The sequence below is a fragment of the Bos javanicus genome, chromosome 21 (genome assembly GCF_032452875.1).
Source record: "Bos javanicus breed banteng chromosome 21, ARS-OSU_banteng_1.0, whole genome shotgun sequence".
Taxonomy (NCBI): Eukaryota; Metazoa; Chordata; class Mammalia; order Artiodactyla; family Bovidae; genus Bos; species Bos javanicus.
In genome coordinates this window covers 23,912,388-23,939,163 of record NC_083888.1, presented here as the reverse complement: position 1 = coordinate 23,939,163, position 26,776 = coordinate 23,912,388, and the positions used below count along the sequence as shown (strand labels likewise).

Sequence of the window (26,776 nt, the reverse complement as noted above, 5' to 3'; positions counted from 1 at the left end):
TCCATTTTCCAGACCTCAAGAAACACTCGTTCAGATGAAGAGAAAGATAGCAACTGGGACGCCTGGGGAGACTGGAGTGACTGCTCGAGGACTTGCGGGGGAGGAGCCTCATATTCTCTGCGGAGATGTTTGACTGGCAGGTAAGTGGCAGCTTCATTTGCTCTTCTCTGTGGGACGTCAGCCCCTTTGGATGGGTGGTGTTGGGAAGACAACTTGGCTTCATGGCTTTAGGAAGTACTGTGCTGGTGGTATAACATCTTCAATGTCTAAATATTTAGTGGCTTCCCTGGTGGCTCAGACGGTAAAGAATCTGCCTGCAATGCAGGAGACCTGGGTTCGATCCCTGGGTCAGGAAGATGCCCTGGAATAGGAAATGGCAACCCGCTCCAGTACTCCTGCCTGAAGAATTCCATGGACAGAGGAGCCTGGCAGGCTACTGTCTGTGGGGTCCCAAAGAATTGGAAGTGACTGACACTTTCACTTTCAGATAGGAAAAGAGTGGGGTTTATTTGTGTTTGTCTTTTACTTTTTAAAAGTGGTGTGTACCTCCCCAATCACCAAAAACTGAATATAAAAGCCAAACCCCATATATTAGAGCATTTTATATTTCCTTGGCATCATCCCTCATGCCCTGCCCTCATAAAAAATATATCCTGTGATAAATGCCAAGGCAATAATTAGGAAGAATAAAGGGGATGAGACTACTTAACCTCAAAATTTTGATCAAGGTTCCATTTGAATCACTGGTATAAATGGTCCTTATTCAAATCAAGGATCAGTTAAACACCATAAATTCCACTTATCCACTGGCAAAAGAGATAAAGGCAAAATTAGAAAATAAAAATAGTATGTACTTGTATTTGTTCAAAAGAATTAGAGGAATATATTAAGGACCATGAATGGGCATTTTCATCTTGTTGTCATACAACCAAAATGCTTCCATGCTTATTACTGTATTTAAAAAGTGCTTTGATTTTGCCTAGAATATGATTTTTTCCAAGTGGTCTATCTCAGTGTAAATTTGTGTCTTCTCTCTCCTAACTGTAGTTGGCTGCTACTGGAAGGGCTTCAAGTTAGGAAGGGCAACTCTTCAGCTTTTTCTGCCTTCTCTGTACATACTCAGAAAAAGAGATTTTGGCAAGAGTAGAGGAGAAGGAGAAGGAGTAGAGTGCTGCCATGACCTTGTGTGTGTGTGCACTCAGTTGCTTGGTTGTGTCTGACTCTGCGACCCCATGGACTGTAGCCCGACAGGCTCCTCTGTCCTGGGATTTCCCAGGCAAGAATACTGGAGTGGGTTGCCATTCCCTTCAGGGCATCTTCCCAGCCCAATTATTAACCCTCATCTCCTGCACTGGCAGAAAGATTCTTTACCACTGAGTCACCTGGGAAGCTCCTGCCATTAATTTAGGGAGCAGGTATTGATGCTATCTGGTTAGGAGGTATTTAAAGCTACTTTTTATCTATTGTGAGCACTTTGATGGATTTCTCTGAGACATTATCTCCTCCTCCCCCCAACCCCCACCCAATCCCTTGGGATTCTTTGCGTGCAGTTCACTTGAGATGTGGTATTCGCAATCCTCTAACTTGGTAATGCTGCTCTTTCCTATTCTAGGACACCTAGACATGTCCCAGCCTCTCCCTATTTATATATACTCACCCCTCAGCAGCTGTCTTGGTATGTTTGTTCCTAAGACAACTCACACTGACTGTCTTGCATGCAGCCCACATCTGGTTCATTGGAAACCCTCCTGTCAACTTTACTAAAGACACTTCCCAGTTCTAGGAGCCAATACAGCAACACTTTCTCTGCTTACACAGTCCACTGCAGCTGAGCTCTCAGCCCTTATGTATCTCAAGTGTGGATTAGATACCAACCAACTGCAAGGGACACCTATTGAACTCTTCAGCTGGCATTCCCAAAATTTCTTCCTCTTGACTGGGGGTTAGCAGATCGAAGCCCTTGTTTCTTCTCTTTCTGTTACAGCAGACTGAGGATTAGGCTCCCAGCATAGATTTCTCAAAGAAATCTTCAGAAATCCTTATACTACCCAAGTCTCCAGCTCCAAAATGTTTTTTATACCTTGGTGTGGGCAAGCAGTTTAACAATTGTGAATTAAACTAACACAGAGGGACTTCCCTGGTGGTCTAGTGGTTGAGTCCATCTTGCAGTGTGGGGGATGTGGGTTCAATCCCTGGTCGGAGAACTAAGATCCCACATGCCATGGAGCAACTAAGTCTGCATGCCACAACTACTGGGTCTCTCTCCGGAAAGCCAGTTCCACAACTAGAGAGTCTGTGCATTGCAACAAAAGATCCCGCATGGCGCAATGAAGATCCTGTAGGCCACAACTAAGACCCAACACAGCTAAATGAATAAGTTAAAAAAATAAACTAGCACAGAACTTGCCCTCATGGTTCTTATAATCTAGAGAGACAAACAATAGACAAGTATGTAATCAAATTATGTGAAATTAACATTTTGTCAAGGGGGTAGGTAATGCCAACACAGGGAAGTCCTCTGTACTGAGAGTCTCTTTTTGAGACCCGACTGCTTAGAGGAAGTGAATTATATGAGGGTGGAGGGTTCAGTTCAGTTCAGTCGCTCAGTCGTGTCTGACTCTTTGCAACCCCATGAATCGCTGCACGCCAGACCTCCCTGTCCATCACCAACTCCCGAAGTTCATTCAAACTCACGTCCATCAAGTCAGTGATGCCATCCAGCCATCTCATCCTCTGTCGTCCCCTTCTTCTCCTGCCCTCAATCCCTCCCAGCATCAGAGTCTTTTCCAATGAGTCAACTCTTCGCATGAGGTGGCCAAAGTACTGGAGTTTCAGCTTTAGCATCATTCCTTCCAAAGAAATCCCAGGGCTGATCTCCTTCAGAATGGACTGGTTGCATCTCCTTGCAGTCCAAGGGACTCTCAAGAGTCTTCTCCAACACCACAGTTCAAAAGCATCAATTCTTCGGCGCTCAGCCTTCTTCACAGTCCAACTCTCACATCCATACATGACCACAGGAAAAACCATAGCCTTGACTAGATGGACCTTTGTTGACAAAGTAATGTCTCTGCTTTTGAATGTGCTATTTAGTTGGTCATAACTGCTGCTACTGCTGCTGCTGCTAAGTCGCTTCAGTCGTGTCCAACTCTGTGCAACCCCATAGATGGCAGCCCATCAGGCTCCCCCGTCCCTGGGATTCTCCAGGCAAGAACACTGGAGTGGGTTGCCATTTCCTTCTCCATGGTCATAACTAATGGGCCATAAAATCCAGATACTGGAGCCAGCATATGTAAAGTTGCTGGAGCAGGAAATGAAAAGAGGCTTTTATTCCTGAAAAACAGTAGATAAGGGAGAAAGCAGAAAGGGCCAGTGTTGAAGAAGGAGGTAGATTAGTAGACTGTGGAAAAGAATCTCAGATTTTTGGGTTTCAAACACTAGGAAACTGTCCAAAAAGAAAAAGCATATTTGGAACTGAAACAGGTTGTCAATATTTTATTTGGTCAAATAAAGGCAAAAATAAAAACAAAGCAAAAATTCAACTATGGTCCACCATCACAGGCTTTTCAAGAAAGAATTACAATCAGAATTTTTGCATTTAAGCATTAAAAAGTAGACATAATCTTAGATTAAAAGACTTGCCTTTAAATTGAATTCATGTAGGTTTATAAAAATCTACTTTTTTGTCCTTATTTGTCTCACTTCGCTTTGGACCATGCTTTGGATGTAATAAACTATCACAGATATTAGCAGTCGAATGATGGGTAATTGGGAACCAGAAGTGAAAGTTGCTCAGTCGTGTTCAGCTCTTTGCAACTCTATGGACTACAGTTCATGAAATACTCCAGGCAAGAATACTGGAGTGGGTAGCCTTTCCCTTCTCTGGGGGATCTTTCCAACCCAGGGATCAAACCCAGGTCTCTGGCATTGCAGGTAGATTCTTAACCAGCTGAGCCACCAGGGGAGCCTGGAAACCAGAAACTGAGAAGTAAAAAAATAATCATGGACTTAGAACTTGAGACTGCCAGATCCCTGAAGGCAGTGATATGCAGAAAATGACTTTATCTGAGTCATATTTTTTATCCAGGCATTTACCAGTTTTTAAGCAGTCAGAGGCAGAGAAGTCAAGCAGAAACCAGCTTCTAAGAAGCTGAGAAACTGATCAGATTTACTGGCAGTTTCATAGTCCTAGAACATAAAAATTGGAGTTCAAAGCTATGGTAAACACCTCAGGTGATAGTTTATATCCTTGAAGGGCTATACCCTAGGAGAAAGGGAAATCTAATCCTAAATAGACTAGATATTACAAAGACTGAAACCCAGTCTTAATTAATTCAACCCTAACTTGAATAATGAAATTTTTTGCTGTTTCAGCTGCCTCCAAGAAGCTTAAAAATACGTCCTAGAGGAAGATGACACCAACCAGAGAGTATACAAATTTTTATAGATTATGCCAATAATTCAATAAAACATTACCAGTCTTACCATGAGACAAGAACAAGAGGAAAATCAGATGATAGAAATAGGTACTAGAGTTAGAAATAGGTCCTAGGACCTGTGTATTAAAAAACAAAACCCCTGTAATAAGTATTTACAAAAATATATGGCAGGATATAGGATTTCACCAAAGAACTGGAATCCATAAAATGGAATTATATGGGAATTTGAGAGTAGAAGCAAATGATAACTAAAATCATGAACTAAATAGATGGCCATAATAGCAGATTAGAAACAGCAGAAGAGAGTATAGATTTGTAGAAATATCCATGCTAAATTACACAGGGAAAATGAATGAACATAGAATAAGGATGAAAAGGTATGGATATAAGATGAAAAGGTCTAAACCATGTATAATTGGAGTCCTAAAAGGAAAAGTGAGATAGAGAATAGGGTGTAAGCACTGTTTGAAGAGATATGTGTGTGTGTGTGTGTGTGTGTGTGTATATGTACACGTGTGCACACGCACTTGTGTGCACATGCTCAGTCATTCAGTCTTGTCTGACTCATTGTGACCCCATGACTCTGGACTGTAGGCTTCTCTGTCTATGGGATTTTCCAGGCAAGAATACTGGAGTGAGTTGCAATTTCCTCCTCCAGGGGATCTTCTGACCCTGGGATCCAACCTGCATCTCCTGCAAGCTTCTCTTTTGTGTAAGTGAATAGTATATTCGTGTACCATCCTTTAATTCAGTCTTATTCATACGTATATTGAAATTTCTGGCTTGTGTATAGCCTCTATGAATTTTTAGCTCTGATGTAGAGATGTTAACCTATTAATATGCTTTGTTGGTTATTTCACTAGGTATTTATGAGAGGGAGAGAGTTCAATATATGTGCTTGGATGACCTTCTCTATTTAAAATCTTTCATTCTTTCATTTTGCTGAACTGTACCTCTGGTAATTTCAAAATTTTATATATATATATATACACACACACACACACACACGCTTAGTTTCTCAGTCGTGTCTGATTCTTTGTGACACATTGGATTGTAGCCCACCAGGCTCCTCTGTCCATAGGATTTTTCAAGCAAGTATACTTGAGTGAGGTGCCATTTCATTCTCCAGGGGATCTTCCTGACCCAGAGATTGAACCCAAGTCTCTTGTGTCTCCTGCATTGCAGGCAGATTCTTTACTTGCTGAGCCATTTTATTTTTATATTTCTGATGATTAAATTTAAGATGTTTGAAAATCATACTTTAATAATTGCTTTATAGTTATCAATGCCAGTAATAAAATACTAGTCTCTTCTTATTTGTAAGTCAATGCATGTTCTCTGCTTTTCTTCTTCATTTCCACCCAGTGGGATTTTGTTATTATAACTTGGGATCTTATACTCAATTTATTGGCAGCATTTATCCCCTTTTTATCTTTTCTTTCATAATCATATTTCAAACCATCATCGAAACTTGAGTTTGTGTACATATATTATTTCAATGTTCATTGTCAGTACTTTCAGTTCTTCTTTCTGAATCATCACTTCGTTGGCAAGGATATGTTTTGAGTTGTGCTTCTGGAATTTTAATGCACATATGAATCACCTAGGGATCTTGTTAAAATATAAACTTTGATTCAGTAGGTCTGGAGTGGGGCCCAGGAGTTTTCATTTCTAATGAATTCCCAGGTGATGTCAGTGCTGCTTGTCTGTGGACCACACTTCAGGCAGTAAGACTTTATAGCTTTCTTAATTTCAGGAAAAAGTTGTGGGTCTTATACTTTATGAATCCTTCTGTATCTGAAAATGTTTCTCTCTTGACTTCACACATAAACAGTGAATGGCTTATTTGGGTATGAAATTCCTGAGACACGAATTTTCCCTCTCAAGCCTCACAAGTTTTTTATCCACAAAGTTTGGCATACAGTGTTGCCCATAGACCTCTCAGGCTGGCTTTTTTTTTTGGCTCTTCTTTGGTAGATAACGTGTTTGTTCTGCCTGGCTGCCTATGGAAGGCTTTATTTTTTCTCTCAAGAGTTTTACAATGTTGTTTCTATATATCCGTCTCTTATTTTTTCTTGGCACATGGTAACCATTTTTATTGTACAGATTTAGATCCTTTTTCATTATAGGAAAAATTTTCTTCTACTATATCATTTACTGTTGGTTTTTGCCTTTTTGTTCTGTCCTCTTTTTCATGAATGCTAGTTATTTCTGTTCATCTACTTTTACTCTGGCCACTTTCATCTATTTATTTTCCTGTGTGGTTGAGAATGATTTTCAAGATCCTTGCTACTTGAATTTTTTTCTAATTTATTTTCTAATGATGTTTGAAAATACTGCTATGGTGTATTTGTTACCTTACATTCTTTCCTTCATTTTAAACCTGGTCCTTCTTTGTGTATCTATTGTCTTAATCATCTACATCTTGTCATGTATTCTTTTGTGTCTCTTAGTGTGTTGTCTGGCTAATTCTTACTTATTCTTCATGGTCATCTTCATTTAGGAAATCTATCTTGACATCTGAGTCTAACTTTGATGTTCCTCTCTTATGTTTCTCATTATTGGTAGGTAAGACTCCTTTTAGGGAAGGGACATTGACTTTACCACTCTAAGGTCTAACATCTAACATGTGATTAGGACTCAAATACTGTTACTTGAATGGGTAAGCAGTGGTTGCGTGCTCACCTATCACTTCTTTTGTCAATGCTCTTCTTTCTGCCTGAAGCATCCTTTTTCTCCTTTTGGTTGTTAACACATAGTTGACCTTGGAAACTCCTTTCAATCTCCATTTCTTCCTTAAAGCATTTGTTGGCAGTTTCTACCATTTTCTAGGTTAGATGCAGTACTTCTGTGCTTCTATAGGATCTTGTGAATATAGTTTTATCAGAGTGTCTATTTTATTGTGTTTTAAAAGATTTTTTTAATAATTGAAACAAAATTTTAGGTGGTATAGATATATTTTTCCTCTCTGTACTGTGCCCCACATTACCACTGGCATGTAGTGGAAATTTAGTATATTTTATTCCATTAATGAATAGATGAATGAATTAATAAATCCTGGACTGATTTTAAAAAGCCTTCTTGACTATAGTATGGCTCTAGGGGATAGGTAAGAATGGGTAATTTTGTGAAGAATATTGGAAACTATGTTAGAGATTATACAATTTTAACAAAAAGATATTTTTAAGTTTTAGTTTTTATTTATAATTTTTGAGAAGTTGTATATGTATTATTCAGATATTAGACTAACTGTTTTTCTCTTTGTCCATTGGAGATTTACCTGAACTTACATTCCAATTCTCTAGGTAGTTTCATTTTTCCTCTTTCTCTTTTTTTTTTTCTGAGATATTTTTTCTTCCTTAATTTATTATTTTTTAAAGCAGTCTGTCCCTGGTTTTCAGATGCAACATCTTCTATCTCTCAGCATATAAATAGAGTTTGGCAGGGGGGGTGGTTTTCTTTCCCTTGCATTGTCTCAATTCTTTTTGAATTACTGTTTTCTGTCTTGTTTATGTCATGATATTTCATAATAAAGACTTTTCTAAGATTTCTGGTGATCCTTGTTGGCTCTTGTTCATATTTAAGGAAAAGAGGTGTGAGCTTAATTTTAAGGAGATATGGCTGGTCTATCTCATTGCCTGACGATGTTTTTTAGGTATTTTTATTTGTGCTGCTCTGATTTCTCACTCAAGGATCCTCTGATTTCAATATTCTAGGAGACAAGTAGGGCATAAAGCTGGGCCCAAATTGATTTATAGATTTATTTCACTCAAAATTCTTACAAAGTTTTATTTTTGTAAATTAAATAAGATTATTCTAAAACTTATATCAAAAGGTATAAGCCACAGAATACTTAAAACAATTTTGAAAAAAAATAGAGTAAAAGGAATCAGTCCACCTGATACAAGACTTACAAAGCCAAAACTGTAGTATTAGTACCTAGATCAATGGGAGAAAATATTTACAAACCATGTAGCTGATAAAGGACCAGGATTTATATTAAGAACAAAACAGTCAACAATTAAAAAAAAAAGAATCCAATTAGAAAAAAAACAAAAGAGCTGAACAGATATTTCACTAAAGAGGATCAGTTCAGTTCAGTCGCTCAGTCGTGTTTGACTCTTTGCAACCCCATGAATCGCAGCACGCCAGGCCTCCCTGTCCATCACCAACTCCCGGAGTTCATTCAGACTCACGTCCATTGAGTCAGTGATGCCATCCAGCCATCTCATCCTCTGTCGTCCCCTTCTCCTCCTGCCCCCAATCCCCGCCAGCATCAGAGTCTTTTCCAATGAGTCAACTCTTTGCATGAGGTGGCCAAAGTACTGGAGTTTCAGCTTTAGCATCAGTCCTTCCAAAGAACACCCAGGGCTGATCTCCTTCAGAATGGACTGGTTGGATCTCCTTTCAGTCCAAGGGACTCTCAAGAGTCTTCTCCAACACCACAGTTCAAAAACATCAGTTCTTCAGTGCTCAGCCTTCTTCACAGTCCAACTCTCACATCCATACATGACCACAGGAAAGAGGATACACACGTGGTAAATAGGTACATGAAAATGGCCTTAATATCTCTAGCGTTAGGGAAACACAAATTAAAGTCACAATCAGACATTATTACATATGTATCAGAATAGCTTTTTTAAAAAAATAAAAAATTTGACAAAATGAAATACTGGTAAGAATTCAGATAAACTGGATCACTCCTATACTAGGAGTGAGAATGTAAAACAGAATGGCCACAGGCAGTTTCTTAAAAAATTAAACATGTAACTACTGTACAACCCAGCAGTTGTACACCTAGGCATTTATCCCAGAGAAATGAAGACTTGTTTTCACATGGAAACCTGAATGTTTTTAGCAACTTTTACTCATAATATCCAAAAAAAAAAAAAAAATGGAAACAACCCACATGCCCTTCAGTGGGTGAATAGGTAAACAAACTATAGTATATCAATACCATGGAATACTACACAGCAGTAAAAAGAATTGAACCACTGATAGATGCAATGACCTGGATGACCATACAGTTATGTATTGTGTTTTTCACACATCATGAATATTTACCATTTCAAAGTCCCAAGGCTATGAGTATTTTGATAATTAAGAATATACTATACCAACTCAATCTGGAAGGTAAAAAGTGTAATCCTGACTTTCTTAGCAACAAAAATTTCAGAAAGTACAAGAATGGCAACAGGTCTCTAGATAAAGATATTGGCAAAATTATGATTAAAACACTGCAGTATTAACTAAAATGCATAAAGAGAATAATGGTAATATAGTCTGAACTTGTCTGAACCCTTCTCTCTGTACTTCCTTCCCTGCCCCTGCTTCCCCACCACCCAATGAACTTACTTTTCTTGGAGAGTTTACTCAAGTTTAACAATTCCACTCCCCAAATACAACCATTCCTATGAATTAACAGAAAAAATACTTAAAAGGTGTTACTTTAACTCTACTTTCAACATAGGTTGTATACTTTTATACATCTAGAAAACCTAGATGTTTCAAATAAGGATTTGTTTGTCCATGTCTACACAGTAGTATTGAATAAACTACACATGTGTAACAATGGTTATATCTGAAAGTGTCTTCTATGAAGGAATATTCTAGCCTAGAACCCTCATTTCTCCCAGTTCCTCCTATTTGCCATCTATCCAACAGTGGGTGGAGTACACTCACGTGTTTCACTTAGATGTGATTTACAATTTTCTTTTCAGAAGACAGCCTTTCAGTGAATTATAACACAAAGTATACAAAACATATTAATTTATTAACTCCACTTTAATCATACATTGGGCTTCCCTTGTGGCTCAGCTGGTAAAGAATCCTCCTGCAGTGTGGGAGACCTGAGTTTGATCCCTGGGTTGGGAAGATCCCCTGGAGAAGGAAAATGCTACCCACTCCAGTATTCCGGCCTGGAGAATTCCATGGATAGTCCATGGGGTCACAAAGAGTCGGACATGACTAAGAAACTCCACTTTATCATATATTGGCAACCTCTTTAATATCTAGAGACTAGCTATTGTAAAATTGGGACCCATCTGTCCAGTGCATACATAATATATAAAGTAAAGGTAAATGAGATACATGTAACACATAGAGCAATGGATAAGTTGAAAGGTTTCTAGTACACACTGGCAAAACATCTTTGCAATCTTCCCTCCTACCTTCTTCAACCCAATGGACAAGCACAGAGTGTACTGTTTAGAGAGGAGGTTTAACAATCCCATTTTCAAAGACAGTATTTCCCATCAGTTTTTAAAAGCTATTTATAAGAAGCATTATTCTACTACTACTACTTTTAAACACATTAAACACTTCTAAATATCTAAAAGACTAGATATTGTCTTTTATTAGATACTTGTAAAAGTAGACTAGATACTTGTCCACTGTGTACACAGCACTGCTAAATAAACTTTCACCCATCTAAGTCTTGAACAAGACAAGAAATAATAATTATCTGGGGGCTTCCCCAGTAGTTCATCAGGTAAGGAACCCACCTGCAATCTAGGAGACATAGGAGATGTGGGTTTGATCCCTGGGTCAGGAAGAACCTCTGGAGGGAACCCACTCCAGTTTTCTTGCCTGAAAAATCCCATGGACAGAGGAGCCTGGCTATAGTCCAAAGTTGTCACGAAGAGTTGGACACGACTGAGCATAAGCACAAGAGAAGACATGAAACAGTGCTTATCATCTAGGGTATCTTCTAAATATGACCAGTTTGGCTTGAACGATTCCCTCCCTCACTTCCTCTCTCCACCACCAATCAAGTGGCCAAGTACAGGCATGTGTAATGCTTAGAGGCGACTGAACAAATTCATATCCAAAAGTCATTTACAGAAGACAAGCTGGCCTATGAATTTCCACACAATGTGTACAGAATGTGCTAATTTTACTTAAAATGTGTTAACTTTTTTCCTGACTACTTTGGCATTCACCGGCAACCTCATTCACCCCCAGCCTTCAGCCAGTACACAAATACAATGCAGTGTTCAAAGAGGTGGTCTGGCCACCCCCCTCAAACAACAGTATTTCACAGGAATTTTAATAAAAAGATGTTTTCAAAAGCGGCTTTGTTATTGTTTAGTTGCCCAGTAGTGTCTGACTCTTTGTGACCCCATAGACTGCAGCATGCCAGGCTTCCCTGTCCTTCACCACCTCCTGGAGTGTGCTCAAACTCATGTCCATTTAGTCAGTGATGCCATCCAACCATCTCATCCTCTGTCATCCCCTTCTCCTCCTGCCTTCAATCTGGAAACTAGATGTTGCAAAATTAGGACTCATTTGTCCATTATATCACACCAAACAAAATGCATATAACATACAGAAAATGGTTTGGTCTGAATATGTTCAAGTACGAACACACTAGCATATTACCTTTTGCAGTTCTTTCTCTCCCACTTCCTCCAAACCACAGAACAAATACAGACAACAGTATACTTGCTCATGGAGGTGGTTTAACATTTCAACACTTCCAAAGACAATAGTTCCTATGAATTTGAGCAAAAAGATATTTACAAAATGATATTTTATGACTTCTACACTTAACCTATGTCAGGCACTTCTAAACATCTAGATGGACTAGATGTTTCAAATAAGAACTTCATTTGTCCACTATATACAGGGCAGTCTTGAATAAACTGCACACATGAAACAGTTATAATCTGAAAATATCTTCAAAGTACAGGCATTCTGGCCTAAGACCAACCCCCTTCCCATCTCTCCCTGCTCCACCAACCCAGAGGGCAATAAAGCTCAATTTTTCAGAAGACAATCTTTCCTGGAAATTTTCACACAAAATGTACAAAATGTATTAATTTACTACCTCTATTTCTGTCCTAGACTAGCAATCTCTTTAACATCTAGAAAGACTAAATGTTGTAAATTAGGACTCACTTGTCCCTTATATACACTATATACACAGCAAAATGAAATCAAATGCACAAACATAAAAAACACAGTGCTTAGTCTTGCCCCAGTAACACCACTCAGGCACAGAGCTCTTTGCATTTCCTTCTTCCCCTGCCACCAGCAACCTTCAACTAGTGCGTAGATACAATTCAATGTTCAAAGAGTTGCTTTGGCCACAATGACCCCCCACCAACAGTATTTCAAAGGAATTTTAACATAAAGATGTTTACAAAATGTCCTTTTACTACTTCTGGTTTTAACATATATCAGGACTTCAGAACATTTAGAAAGACTAGATATTGCCAAAAAGTACTTATTGTCAACCATATTTATACAGTAGTGGAATAAAACGCACACACACAAAAATGGTTATAATATGGAAATGTCTTCTAAGGACGGCCAATCTGCCCTAGAACCTGCTTTACTTTCTCAATGTCATCCATTCCATGTCCTCTAACCCACTGAACAAATGTGGGCCTTGGGGTCACTTCTGCTGCTGCTGCTCTTCTAGAGGTGGTCAAACAACTCCATTTAGAAAAGTCATTTCCAGAAGACATGTCTTTTCTATGTTTTTTTTTTTAAGGGCATTTACAAGATAGGTGATTTTCTAATTTGACTTTATCTTACTTCAGCAACCTCTTTGCATCTAGAAGGCCTAGATTCAGTTTTCTTTTGAAAGGTTGAGGGGGAAGTTGAGAGCAGCTTTTTCATATTATACACACAGGCTTTCTATAAATGGACAGTAAATCTTCCCAAAGGGCGATGGGCAGTAACTATTGGCTGCATGGGGTAAGTTATTCCATCATTTCTGTTAGTATCTTTCGATGTCAAGGTCTTGGTAGAATCACCAACTGCAGAACTGTTAATTTCTACCCGTCACCCACCGCGGCTCCACCCACCTTCAGGGTCGTTAAAGCCTTTGTCAGCCCCCACGCGGTGAGCGGTCACCTCAGGTACCCGATCCGTGCGGGTGCCTGGCAGCGGCTTGGCCTAAGCCCTGCAGCCTTGGGCCAAGAAACCCAGTGGTTGCTCAGCGAGATCCGGGCCCTGAGCGGCCGCCGCTCAATGAGGGTGAGGTTTGCTGCGGCTTCCAGTGGGTGGCGGTGGTGAGAGCCCTGGGGCCCCGCAAGACACAGCCCAAGCTGTCCCAGTGAGTGCGCCCCCAGTTCACCTACCCACCGGGGTTCGCGGCCCAGGGGCTCCCGGTTCGCCCGCCCTTAGGAGGTTCCGGCCTGCGGGCCCCTAATTCACCTGCCCACCGGAGGCCAGAGGACCTGGAGGGCGCAGGGTTGAAGGCCGCCATCCGCTTCTCACCGTGCTCCCTGCCGGAACTGTATGTAATATTCTTGAAATGCAAAGATTATAGACATGTAGAGCACATCCGTAACTGCCTGGTATTAAAGAAGAGGTGGGGTGGGTGGAAAGAAGGTACAGACTATAGAAGACAATTTGAGGGATCCTTGTGATCCCTCAATACAAGAAGTGTTCTGTGTTGACTGAATTAATGTCAACCATGCTGCTGCTAAGTCACTTCAGTCGTGTCCGACTCTGTGCGACCCCATAGACGGCAGCCTACGAGGCTCCCCCGTCCCTGGGATTCTCCAGGCAAGAACACTGGAGTGCGTTGCCCTTTCCTTCTCCAATGCATGAAAGTGAAAAGTGAAAGTGAAGTCGCTCAGTCGTTGTCCGACCCTCAGCGATCCCATGGACTCCAGCCTTCTAGGCTCCTCCATCCATGGGATTCTCCAGGCAAGAGTACTGGAGTGGGGTGCCATTGCCTTCTCCGAATATCAGCCATACGGCAATTTAAAAATTGGTGGAGAAAGGATGAATTTTCCATACGTGGGGTTCAAATATGATTATTAATATCCAAAGGGAAAATATTGGAAAATTTCAATCCATTAAACAATAAATTCCAGGTAGATTAAAATCTGCTTATGAAAAGCGAATCTTGAAAACATTTAGAAGAAGAATATATAGAATATCTGTATGATCTCTGGGTGAGCTTTGTGTCCTTAACAAAGACACAGAGGGCATAAGTTATAAAGGAAAATATTTATAAATTCAAGCAGACTAAGAAAACACCTTTGTATCATAAAAATATATACTATAGGGACTTTGGTGGTCCAGTGGTTAAGACACTGCACTTCCGCTGCAGGGGGATGGGTTTGATCCTTGGTGAGGGAACTAGGATCCTGCATGCATGCCCTGTGTTGTGGCCAAAAAAAGACAAAAGAAAGAAAAGCATAGAGTGGAAGAAAATCTTGATAATGAATATAACCAGTAAGGAATTAGTGTATGAGATATTGAAATACAATAAAACAAAAGCCAACTAGAAGAATGGGAAAAGGATATGAACAGGAAATTCTCAGAAGGGGAACTTGCATAGTCTAAAACATGAAAATATTAACCTCACTAACAACAAAAATGCAAAAACTACAAAGTGAGATATTCCATATTCTTCAGACTGGGAAACTTTTCAGTTTAAAAATGCCAAGTATTGGCCTTGATATGTAAAAACAAGAATTTTCTGTACTGCTAATGGGAATGAAAATTGGTATTCCCACTTTAAAGGACAGTGTGTCATTATCTGGTACTAGTGAAGCTGTAAATGCCCACAATGGAACAGTCCCACTAGAGTATGTATCCTAAGAAACTAGTGCAAATGTACACTTTGTTGTTGCTCAGTCACTCAGTTGTATCCGACTCGTTGTAACTCTTTGGACTGTAGCCTGCCAGGCTCCTCTGTCCGTGGGATTTCCCAGGCAAGAGTACTGGACTGGGTTTCCATTTCCTTTGGGGATCTTCCTGACCTAGGGATAGAACCCATGTCTCCTGTATTGCAGGTGTATTCTTTACTGCTGAGCCACCAGGGAAGCCTGCAAATGTAGTACCCTAGGTGACAGTATAAGAGGGGTCATTGCAGAACCAACATAAACCTTTATAGACTTTTAAGAAAATCAATCAATAAATAAAAAGGATTGATGAATTTGAGCTATATTTATAAATTAGATTACAGTCATAAAAATGGATGGGTTAGAATTGCATCTATCAACATGGATATTTTCAGAAACATAGTGTTCAGACAAATCAAGCTGTGGAAGGTTATGTAAACTATGATGCCATTTACTTGGTTACTTCTCACCAAGGGGTGGGAGGCAGGGGAATTGGATTGAGGAGGTTTGGCAGGGGGCTTCCACCAAATTTGTAATGACACGTTTCTTAAATCTGAAGAAAAGTTTTAAGAAATGATGAAGCTTACTGTTGTAGACATGAGTTTGCATCCTTCTGAAATTTTTTTGGACCTAAAATATTTCACAAATAATTGTAGAGACCCCAAAACAGTTCTATCCTAAATATTGCTATTGTATTTCAAGTCACCATTCTTGAATTAGTTTTTTTTTTTTTTTTTAGGACTTGTGCAGTATTTTTTAGTCTGTTTATGTACACATCTTAACCTATATTTTAAATTTTACATTTGGTCCTGAGATTCTCCAAATTTTTTCTTGCTCCCTGAAGAGTCGGACACTGAGCGACTGAACTGAACTGAACTAAGCTCATCCAATTTGAATACATATTTGAAAGTAGGGAAGATTCTTTACCAAATATAAGAAAAAAATAGTTAAATGAGAGTGTAGTGTGTTCTGGGATGTTTACAGGAAGACAAGTGTGTGATGAGGGGATCTATGTTCTCAGCTTAGCTCCTGATACAAGGCCAGGCCTGTGATATACTCACTCTTTCCGTGACTCTGATAAAAAAAAAGGGGGGCAGTAACATTATTTCTTTCCATAAAAATGAAATTAGATTATTTCAGAGGAAAGGCAGCAGGGTCATGAATAATTCTGTCATTCCTGCTCCGCACCTTTTAGGCAGCCCCAAACCTTATGTACCCACTCCCATATTGAGACGTTTCACTGTAATTTTGGAAGTACGCTGAGATTATTAAGAAAGAAATCTACTTCCCCTGGAAAGCTTATCAGGTCTCCTTATCCTTGAACAGCCTTAGAGACTCATTAAATCTTCATAAATATTGAGCTTTTGTGGTCAACTTTTCTTGGAAGAGGTATGCAGAGGTGGTTACATAAAAACCAACAGAAAGCTATCCCAAAGTTTTAGAAAGCATTTCAGTGCCTTCTCTTTTTGTCAGTGTCCTTTAAATTCATGATTTAGGAAAGGACATGAGCGTGGCTATTTTGCTTATGTATTTCTTTGTGGATAAAGTTATTTCAGAATTTGATTACATTTAAATACACATAGTTCTTTTGCACTGTGGACCATATGCCAGCCAGAATGTCTCTTTTGCTTGCAGAAATTTGCAATTTGATATTCTAGTCAAGTGCCAACCATGGGAAAGACAGGTTTAAGTTAACTACTGTTTTAAAAAATTAATATATTTCTATTCTTCAAAACACATGCTTGTTAGTTTTTAAGACACTAGTATTTGAGTCAATATATCAGCAAATGAATGCAATAAATTATAGTGCTATAAACTCCAGGGAAATTTTATTAATGTTTTTACTGTATCCTCATGTGGAATCAACATATGTTTTTTATATATTCATAAAATTTATGGCTTCAAAAATCTTCAGTTTCAGGGTGTTATGAATGTTGTAATGGATAGAAAATACATAATTGTGAAATGATGTTCTTGAATTTTTATATACTCCTGATAACCATTAGCTCTTACAAATAATAATTAGAATGAAATTAAAAACTTGGAAGTCATATTTCTGCAGCTCAGCTGCTTTGAGCCAAAAGAATTATTTCCAGAATAAGCTGGCAGGTTCCTGCTTGGGGAATTAGAACTTCAGTGTCCTTAGCTTTAAAATAACTTGGATTTTACTTTATTCCTCTTCATAAAGTAGCCATTCATTTTCACGCTAAATTGTAACCAAAGCATGCCACATCGATAGAGGCCAGTCAGTGTGGGTTCACTGTGTGTTCAGTTGGACAAAGTGAAGTAGGATGTGAAAAATGTCCACCAGATGCTTGAGTTTAAAAACCTTTACTACTGACTTATTATGGGAACCAAGAGATAACCTTCCTGTATCCTTATATCCACATCCTAGTACATGATAGGTTCACCATAAAAAGTCACTGGAGAAGGAATGTGTCTAAAATGGTACTTTATATTTTGAGAATTCATGAAATAAAATGCTCTTTTTTCATATCACTTTGCTGCAGTTGTAGTGGGATTTTTAGTAGAGATACACTTACATTTTAGGTTTAGATTTTCAGGCCCAACATTCAAGATTCCAGTTAGTGCCTCACAATTAGGATATAGCAGATGGCATTGGGGTATAGACCCGAACCATATGGTCATAACCAGTAGTTATGAGATATAACCATAGCTGCCACCAGCAAATAAGTGCTTTCCTTTCAGTGTTAAGTTTTTCAAATTTAGTTTTGTTTTTCATTTAAATCACTAAAATGAAACAATTACTAAAAATGCATCTGAAAAATTATTTCTGAAGTTCTAATACACTTAAAAAAAAATGTCACTGTTTGTAAGTTTCCACAGTTTTTCTGTTCCCGTATTAAAATCATTTCAAATACAATCTTAAACCATGGTTTATAATTTCCCTCCCTAATTTTGAAATTAGAATTAAAAGCATTCTTGGGTTATAAGTCAGCATGATACAAGAAGATTTTGGTTATCACTTTACAAATAGTTGTGAAAAGAAGAGAGGCGAAAAGCAAAGGAGAAAAGGAAAGATATACCCATTTGAATGCAGAATTCCAAAGAATAGCAAGGAGAGATAAGAAAGCCTTCCTCAGCCATCAATGCAAAGAAATAGAGGAAAACAACAGAATGGGAAAGAATAGAGATCTCTTCAAGAAAATTAGAGATACCAAGGGAACATTTCATGCAAAGATGGGCACAATAAAAGACAGAAATGGTATGGACCTAACACAAGCAGAAGATATTAAGAGGTGGCAAGAATACACAGAAGAACTACACAAAAAAGATCTTCATGACCCAGATAATCATGATGGTGTGATCACTCACCTAGAGCCAGACATTCTTGAATGTAAAGTCAAGTGGGCCTTAGGAAGCATGACTACGAAAAAAGCTAGTGGAGGTGATGGAATTCTAGTTGAGCTGTTTCAAATCCTAAAAGATGATACTGTGAAAGTGCTACACTCAATATGCCAGCAAATTTGGAAAACTCAGCAGTGGCCACAGGACTGGAAAAGGTCAGTTTTCATTCCAATCCCAAAGAAAGGCAATACCAAAAAATGCTCAAACTGCTGCACAATTGCACTCATCTCACACGCTAGTAAAGTAATACTCAAAATTCTCCAAGCCAGGCTTCAGGAATACATGAACCATGAACTTCCAGATGTTCAAGCTGGTTTTAGAAAAGGCAGAGGAACCAGAGATCAAATTGCTAACATCTACTGGATCATTGAAAAAGCAAGTGAGTTCCAGAAGAACATCTTTTTCTGCTTTATTGACTATACCAAAGCCTTTGACTGTGTGGATCACAAGAAACTGATCTAAATAAACTGTGAGTGTATGGAAAATTCTGAAAGAGATGGGCATACCAGACCACCTGACCTGCCTCTTGAGAAACCTGTATGCAGGTCAGGAAGCAACAGTTAGAACTGGACATGGAACAACAGACTGGTTTCAAATAGGAAAAGGAGTACGTCAAAGCTGTATATTGTCATCCTGCTTATTTAACTTATATGCAGAGTACATCGTGAGAAATGCTGGGCTGGATGAAGCACAAGCTGGAATCAAGATTGCCAGAAGAAATATCAATAACCTCAGATATGCAGATGACACCACCCTTATGGCAGAAAGTGAAGAAGAACTAAAGAGCCTCTTGATGAAAGTGAAAGAGGAGAGTGAAAATGGCTTAAAGCTCAATGTTCAGAAAACTAAGATCATGACATCTGGTCCCATCACTTCATGGCAAATAGATGGGGAAACAGTGGAAACAGTGTCAGACTTTATTTTTTGGGGCTCCAAAATCGCTGCAGATGGTGATTGCAGCCATTAAATTAAAAGACGCTTACTCCTTAGAAGGAAAGTTATGACCAACCTAGACAGCATATTAAAAAGCAGAGATAATACTTTGTCAACAAAAGTCCATCTAGTCAAGGCTATGGTTTTTCCAGTAGTCACATGTGGATGTGAGAGCTGGACTACAAAGAAAGCTGAGCGCTGAAGAATTGATGCTTTTGAGCTGTGGTGTTGGAGAAGACTCTTGAGAGTCCCTTGGACTGCAAGGAGATCCAACCAGTCCATCCTTTAGGAGATCAGTCCTGGGTGTTCATTGGAAGGACTGATGTTGAAACTGAAACTCCAATACTTTGGCCACCTGATGTGAAGAGCTGACTCATTTGAAAAGAGCCTGATGTTGGGAAAGATTGAAGGCAGGAGGAGAAGGGGACGACAGAGGATGAGATTTAGATGACATCACTGACTCAATGGACATGAGTTTGGGTAGACTCTGGGAGTTGGTGATGGACAGGGAGGCCTGGCGTGCTGCAGTTCATGGGGTTGTAAAGAGTCAGGCACAACTGAGTGACTGAACTGAACTCCCTAATCTGTTAGCTCTTTCCTCAGTTGGGGCCTTTCCAAAAAAAACGAGTAGTTCAAATTACCCTTTCACTTTTTTCTATAATTTAGTTTCTCCCTTTATCCACACATAATAAACACAATGAAATGAGTCATGTAAGTAGATGACCTTGTCCACTGGCCTGTCTGTTGTTTCCCAGAAGAATGGAGCTGTATCCTTTTGACCAAGAAAGAGAGTTCTCCACCCTCATAAATTTTCCCTGCCAGACCCCTAGTTTGGTGCTTCTGGAATGTTTAAAATTTAATGTATCCTGGTTGGGAGTTTAATAAATTTTAATTTATACCTTTGATGACTCACAAAGATGGAAATATACAGTGTTAGAAAATACTAAGACTGGATCAACCTATTGTGATAATATAGAAAGACGTTCTCAGTGAACAGTCAAGAGAACTATATACCTGGATTCTTGTTTATAGGTCCCATGTATAGCTTATTATTAAACTCATCACATCAATTTAGAGCTGTATCTTTACTTTTTAGCTCAATAACAATTTGCATTCATTTCTGTATCACCAGTACTCAGCCCTATGCCTAATACATATATTGTACTCAAATAGTTTTGATTAAATGAATGAATTCACCTCCCAGAATATTGGAAATAAAAATAAAAATAAACAAATGGGACCTAATTAACCTTAAAAGCTTCTGCACATCAAAGGAACCTATTAGCAAGGTGAAAAGACAGCCTTCAGAATGGGAGAAAATAATAGCAAATGAAGCAACCGACAAACAACTAATCTCAAAGATATATAAGCAACTCCTACAGCTCAACTCCAGAAAAATAAATGACCCAATCAAAAAATGGGCCAAAGATCTAAATAGACATTTCTCCAAAGAAGACATACAGATGGCTAACAAACACATGAAAAGATGCTCAACATCACTCATTATCAGAGAAATGCAAATCAAAACCACTATGAGGTACCATTTCACACCAGTCAGAATGGCTGTGATCCAAAAGTCTACAAATAATAAATGCTGGAGAGGGTGTGGAGAAAAGGGAACCCTCTTACACTGTTGGTGGGAATGCAAACTAGTACAGCCACTATGGAGAATAGTGTGGAGATTCATTAAAAAACTGGAAATAGAACTGCCTTATGATCCAGCAATCCCACTGCTGGGCATACACACTGAGGAAACCAGAAGGGAAAGAGACACGTGTACCCCAATGTTCATCGCAGCACTGTTTATAATAGCCAGGACATGGAAGCAACCTAGATGTCCATCAGCAGATGAATGGATAAGAAAGCTGTGGTACGTATACACAATGGAGTATTACTCAGCCATTAAAAAGAATACATTTGAATCAGTTCTAATGAGGTGGATGAAACTGGAGCCTATTATACAGAGTGAAGTAAGCCAGAAGGAAAAACACCAATACAGTATACTAACGCATATATATGGAATTTAGAAAGATGGTAACGATAACCCTGTATACGAGACAGCAAAAGAGACACTGATGTATAGAACAGTCTTATGGACTCTGTGGGAGAGGGAGAGGGTGGGAAGATTTGGGAAAAAAATAAAAATAAAAATGACTGGGACAATTAGAAGTAGATAATAAAAGAACTTAAGTCTTAAAAAAAAATAAAAATAAAAAATAAATGAATGAATGTATAACTGATAAAATATAACCTAATTCATTGTTTGAAAATTGGAACAGACATTATAACTCTTAAGAGTGCCACTCAGCAAAAGGCTGAGTTAGTTTGATTTGTTGCCTCCATATACTTCAGTTCAGTTCAGTTCAGTCTCTCAGTTGTGTCCGACTCTTTGTGACCCCATGAACCACAGCACACCAGGCCTTCCTGTCCATCACCAACTCCCAGAGTCTACCCAAACTCATGTCTGTTGAGTCAGTGATGCCATCTAACCATCTCACCCTCTGCCGTCCCCTTCTCCTCCTGCGATCAATCTTTCCCGACATCAGGCTCTTTTCAAATGAGTCAGCTCTTCACATCAGGTGGCCAAAATACTGGAGTTTCAGTTTCAACATCAGTCCTTCCAATGAACATCCAGGACTGATCTCCTAAAGGATGGACTGGTTGGATCTCCTTGCAGTCCAAGGGACTCTCAAGAGTCTTCTCCAACACCACAGTTCAAAAGCATCAATTCTTTAGCGCTCAGCTTTCTTTATAGTCCAGCTCTCACATTCACACGTGACTACTGGAAAAACCATAGCCTTGACTAGACAGATCCTTGTTGATAAAGTAATGTCTCTGCTTTTTTAATATGCTGTCTAAGTTGGTCATAACTTTTCTTTCAAGGAGTAAGCGTCTTTTAATTTAATGGCTGCAATCACCATCTGCAATGATTTTGGAGCCCCCCAAAATAAAATCAGCCACTGTTTCCACTGTTTCCCCATCTATTTGCCATAAAGTGATGGGACTGGATGCCATGATCTTAGTTTGCTGAATGTTGAGCTTTAAGCAGACTTTTTACTCTCCTCTTTCACTTTCATCAAGAGGCTCTTTAGTTCTTCTTCACTTTCTGCCATAAGGGTGGTGTCATCTGCATATCTGAGGTTATTGATATTTCTTCTGGCAATCTTGATTCCAACTTGTGCTTCATCTAGCCCAGCATTTCTCATGATGTACTCTGCATATAAGTTAAATAAGCAGGGTGACAATAAACAGCCTTGATGTACTCCTTTCCCAATTTGAACCCAGTCTGTTGTTCCATGTCCAGTTCTAGCTGTTGCTTCCTGACCTGCATACAGGTTTCTCAAGAGGCAAGTCAGGTGGTCTGGTATGCCCATCTCTTTCAGAATTTTCCACAGTTTCTTGTGATCCACACAGTCAAAGGCTTTGGCATAGTCAGTAAAGCAGAAATAGATGTTTTTCTGGAACTCTCTTGCTTTTTTGATGATCCAGCAGATGTTGGCAATTTGATCTCTGGTTCCTCTGCCTTTTCTAAAACCAGCATACACCTCTGGGACAACTGAATCTTATCATTATTGAATTCTGCTCTTTTGATCTTAGTTTGGTAATTCTCAACAAGTATGAGGTCTGTAACTCTAATGCTATGGGTTTAGTTTTATAACGTTTGTCTTCAAAATGTGTAAGGGAATGTACACATGTATACATTTTTAAATATAATAAATTAAGACCAAAAAAAAATAGAGGTAGCCAAATGAAAATTGGGTACCTGGTCTGTATTTCAGTTCAGAAATGTAACTATCATTTAGGTAATGCTTTTGGAGGCAGCTGTAGTGCTCTTCATTTCACTCCAAAATGTCTTTCTCCTGTATGTTTTCTAACTCCCATTAGGGATTGCATCTTCCAGAAAACAGATATGAAGAGACTAGAATACAAGCTGCAGTTGAAACAGAAAGTAAGGTGAGGATGGTTTGAGATGTAGATGGAGAAGGGTGAGTTCATGAAGGATTGCAAAGAAAGAAAAAGTGTATCAGAGTTGTTCCCTGGTGACCTTGTGGTTAGGATTCCAGTCTTTCATGTTCACTGCTGTGGCCCAGGTTCAATCCCTGCTCGGGGAACTGAGATCCCACAAGTTGCACAGCACTTAAGAATTACAAATATTCTTGGAACAAGAGAGTAATCAAAATTATATTCTGAGAATAATATACAACACTGAAAATAAAGACCTTGAATATTCCAGTCAAAAAGGCCAAACATTTTTAGTCAAAATAGATGAAAATAAGCACATGACTATTAATAGGTAGGTCCATGTAGTCAAGGCTGTGGTTTTTCCAGTGGTCATGTATGGATGTGAGAGTTGGACTGTGAAGAAGGCTGAGCACTGAAGAATTGATGCTTTTGAACTGTGGTGTTGGAGAAGACTCTTGAGAGTCCCTTGGACTGCAAGGAGATCCAACCGGTCCATTCTAAAGGAGATCAGCCCTGGGTGTTCTTTGGAAGGAATGGTGCTAAAGCTGAAACTCCAGTACTTTGGCCACCTCATGTGAAGAGTTGACTCATTGGAAAAGACTCTGATGCTCGGAGGGATAGGGGGCAGGAGGAGAAGGGGACGACAGAGGATGAGATGGCTGGATGGCATCACTGACTCGATGGATGTGAGTCTGAGTCAACTCTGGGAGTTGGTGATGGACAGGGAGGCCTGGTGTGCTGCGATTCATGGGGTCGCAAAGAGTCGGACATGACTGAGCGACTGAACTGAACTGAACTGAACTGAACTGTAGTTTTTGCTTAAAATGCTAATGAAACAAAACACTATATGCTTCCACAAAAAAATAAAATACATGTACAATAGAATAAAACTCAGACTTGTCTTCTGCAAGTCTAAATGTCAAAGGTCAATAAAGCATGTCTACAGTTTTAAGGGGAAAGGATCATGAAAAAAGTAATAGATCTTGCAGCATTACCTTTCCTTTGTGAAATACAAAGTTCAGTAATGTGAGAGACATTTACCCTTCTTGAAGAGACAACCAAGTCAAATAATACTTAGCCAACAAGAGTTAAAAATGCATGCATGAAAGAGTCATAAGGTGAAACAACTGGTATTTGTTACCCATTTCTAGATATGTATCCTAAATTTGAACAAAAATGGAAGCATAAAAATATTTAACAGAAAATTATTATATAAAATAAGGAGACTCAGCAATCTTGCTTATGAGTATTTACCCAAGAGAACTGAACTTGTGTTCACACAAAACTTGTGTGTGAATGTTTACAGCATTTGTGTTTATAATTGCTAAAAGCTGGAAACAACTCAAATATCCAGCTGGTGAATAGGTAAATTGTGTGATACACACAATGGAATACTGTTCAGCAGTTAAGGAGTGAAGTACAGGTACACACATCAACATGGATGGATATAGTCAAAAGACTATATACTGTGTGCTTCCATTAACAGGATAAGGTAAAGTTAATGGGGGCAGAAAACAAGTCAGTGGCTGCCAGGAGCTGAGGGTGGAGAGAAGTTGGCTACAGGCGGGCAACCTGAGGGCATTTATGGGATGAAGGATCTGTTCCACATGTTGATTGTGGCAGTGCTTACACAACTGTATGGATCTGTTAAATCTCATGGAATTGTGAACCCTCCCCAAAAGTGAATTTTACTATACATAAATTTTATTTTATTTATTTATTTTTTTCTTCTTTATCCATTTATTTGTCAATGAACATTTAGGTTGCTTCCATGTCTTGGCTATTTTGGGAAAAACAAGAGACGGCGCAAGTGCCTACAAAAGTTAATGTGTGTGTGTGTTGTGTGTGTGTTAGTTGCTCAGTCATGCCTGACTCTCTGTGATCTCATGTACTGTAGCCCGCCAGGGTCCTCTGTCCATGGGATTCTCCATGGACAAGAATACTTGCGTGAGTTGCCGTTTCCTACTCCAAGGGATCTTCCCCACCCAGGGATGGAACCTGGGTCTCCTACATTGCAGGCAGCTTCTTTACTGTCTGAGCCATCAGGGAAGCCCAGTGTCTGTACAACAGTGTGAATATACTTACAGTCTTGCATAGTATATTTAAAATTGGTTAGGATTGTAAATTTTATGTGATGTGTATTTTACCACAATTTTTAAAAATTCAAATGCAAAACTACAAGACAAGTAATGTATTTATAATGGTTTACTATGTAGTCATTAAACAATTTTTCCAGGGAATTATTAATAAAATAGGAATATGGTTATAATATTAAATTAAACTGAATACACAGTTGAATTGGCTATAAATGAATCTGTAAATAAATTATGGCAGAAACACTGGAAGATGAAATGCTAAAATATTAAGGGTAAAGGTCTTGATGATGGGATTTTTTTAATGATATATTTTCCTCCTTTATACTTCTTGGCACATTATTAGTTTTCACTTATTCTTTTTATAGTTGATAAAAATAGAATCATCAGAAAGGGTATGCAGTGAGTTATATATTGCTGACATAGACTGGTTCAGCCATTTCATATAGGCTCATATTTAAATCACATCAGCAAAGAAAAAAAAAATCATCTCTTTGGATTCAATTTGTAGCAGTTCTATTCTTCCCAGATTATTCTAAAACAAATGACATAGTGACAGTTGACTTTTAATTCAAGATTGTGAGTTAAGCCTGTGTTTAGCATTTCTGGCTCCATATTTGCCATTGAATGGACCAAGGAAACATAGAGGGTAAACACATAATTCCATGGAAAAGTTGGAAAAGTTTACAGGTGAGTTATCTTAAGGAGTTAATGTATATAGAAAATATAGAGCAGCAAGCCCTACACTGAGGAGAGGACCTGCCAGATGGAATTCCAGACGTCCAGAAGGAAAGTCTGCCTGAAAGATGAGTGCAGGGTCCCAGAGCAAGTGGCTGGAAGGGGGAGGGGGAGTGTGTGTGGTGGTCATCCTGGATTCTCAAACCTATATGTATACGGGGATATGACTTCAGACCCTACAGTATCGGTAGTCTAAAAAGTTGCCCCAATACTATTTTGTAGTGTTTGTTTAGTAAGACCAGTGGCTGAAGTAAAGTATAAGCATTGCCACAAGCTAATTCCTGGCACAGACAGTTGTATTTCTTTAGACTATTTTAACAGTTAATGTGAATGTAGTAACATATGAAAATATGATTAAATATACCTGTTCAATGCATTAGGAAATTTTTTGTTTTTTAGGAATTATGCTTTTAAAAATTTTTTGCTTTTTAAACTTTATTGAGGTATAGTTGATTTACAGTGTAACTTCTGCCCTTCAGCATGGTGACTCAGTTATGCATATTTAATTCTTTTTTATATTCTTTTCCATATGGTTTATCATAGATATTGAATATAATTCCCTGTGCTGTATAGTCTGACCTTGTTCTTTATCCATCCTATATATACTAGTTCACATCTGCTAATCCCAAGCTCCCAGTCCACTCTTCCCAACTGC

General features: G+C 38.9%; 1 protein-coding gene and 1 long non-coding RNA gene across 9 annotated transcripts in view; one reads left to right on the top strand and one right to left on the bottom strand.

Annotated features, from left to right (window-relative positions):
- Positions 1–26,776, top strand: part of ADAMTSL3 (ADAMTS like 3) — a 410,509-nt gene that overhangs the window by 152,855 nt on the left and 230,878 nt on the right. For 7 of the 8 annotated variants that reach the window (XM_061394516.1, XM_061394517.1, XM_061394521.1 and 4 more), the window contains exon 4: positions 13–140. In XM_061394516.1, coding sequence (XP_061250500.1) covers positions 13–140 — 128 coding nt within the window. Of the gene's footprint in view, positions 1–12; positions 141–13,427; positions 13,684–23,212; positions 23,282–26,776 lie in introns of those variants that run through there. The other variant, XM_061394520.1, reaches the window with a different exon arrangement.
- LOC133234230 (uncharacterized) lies at positions 8,539–13,421 on the bottom strand. The gene is made up of 3 exons (XR_009732065.1): positions 11,817–13,421; positions 10,936–11,697; positions 8,539–9,007 (listed from the first exon to the last, which is right to left on the bottom strand). It is a non-coding gene; the product is annotated as an uncharacterized LOC133234230 (long non-coding RNA).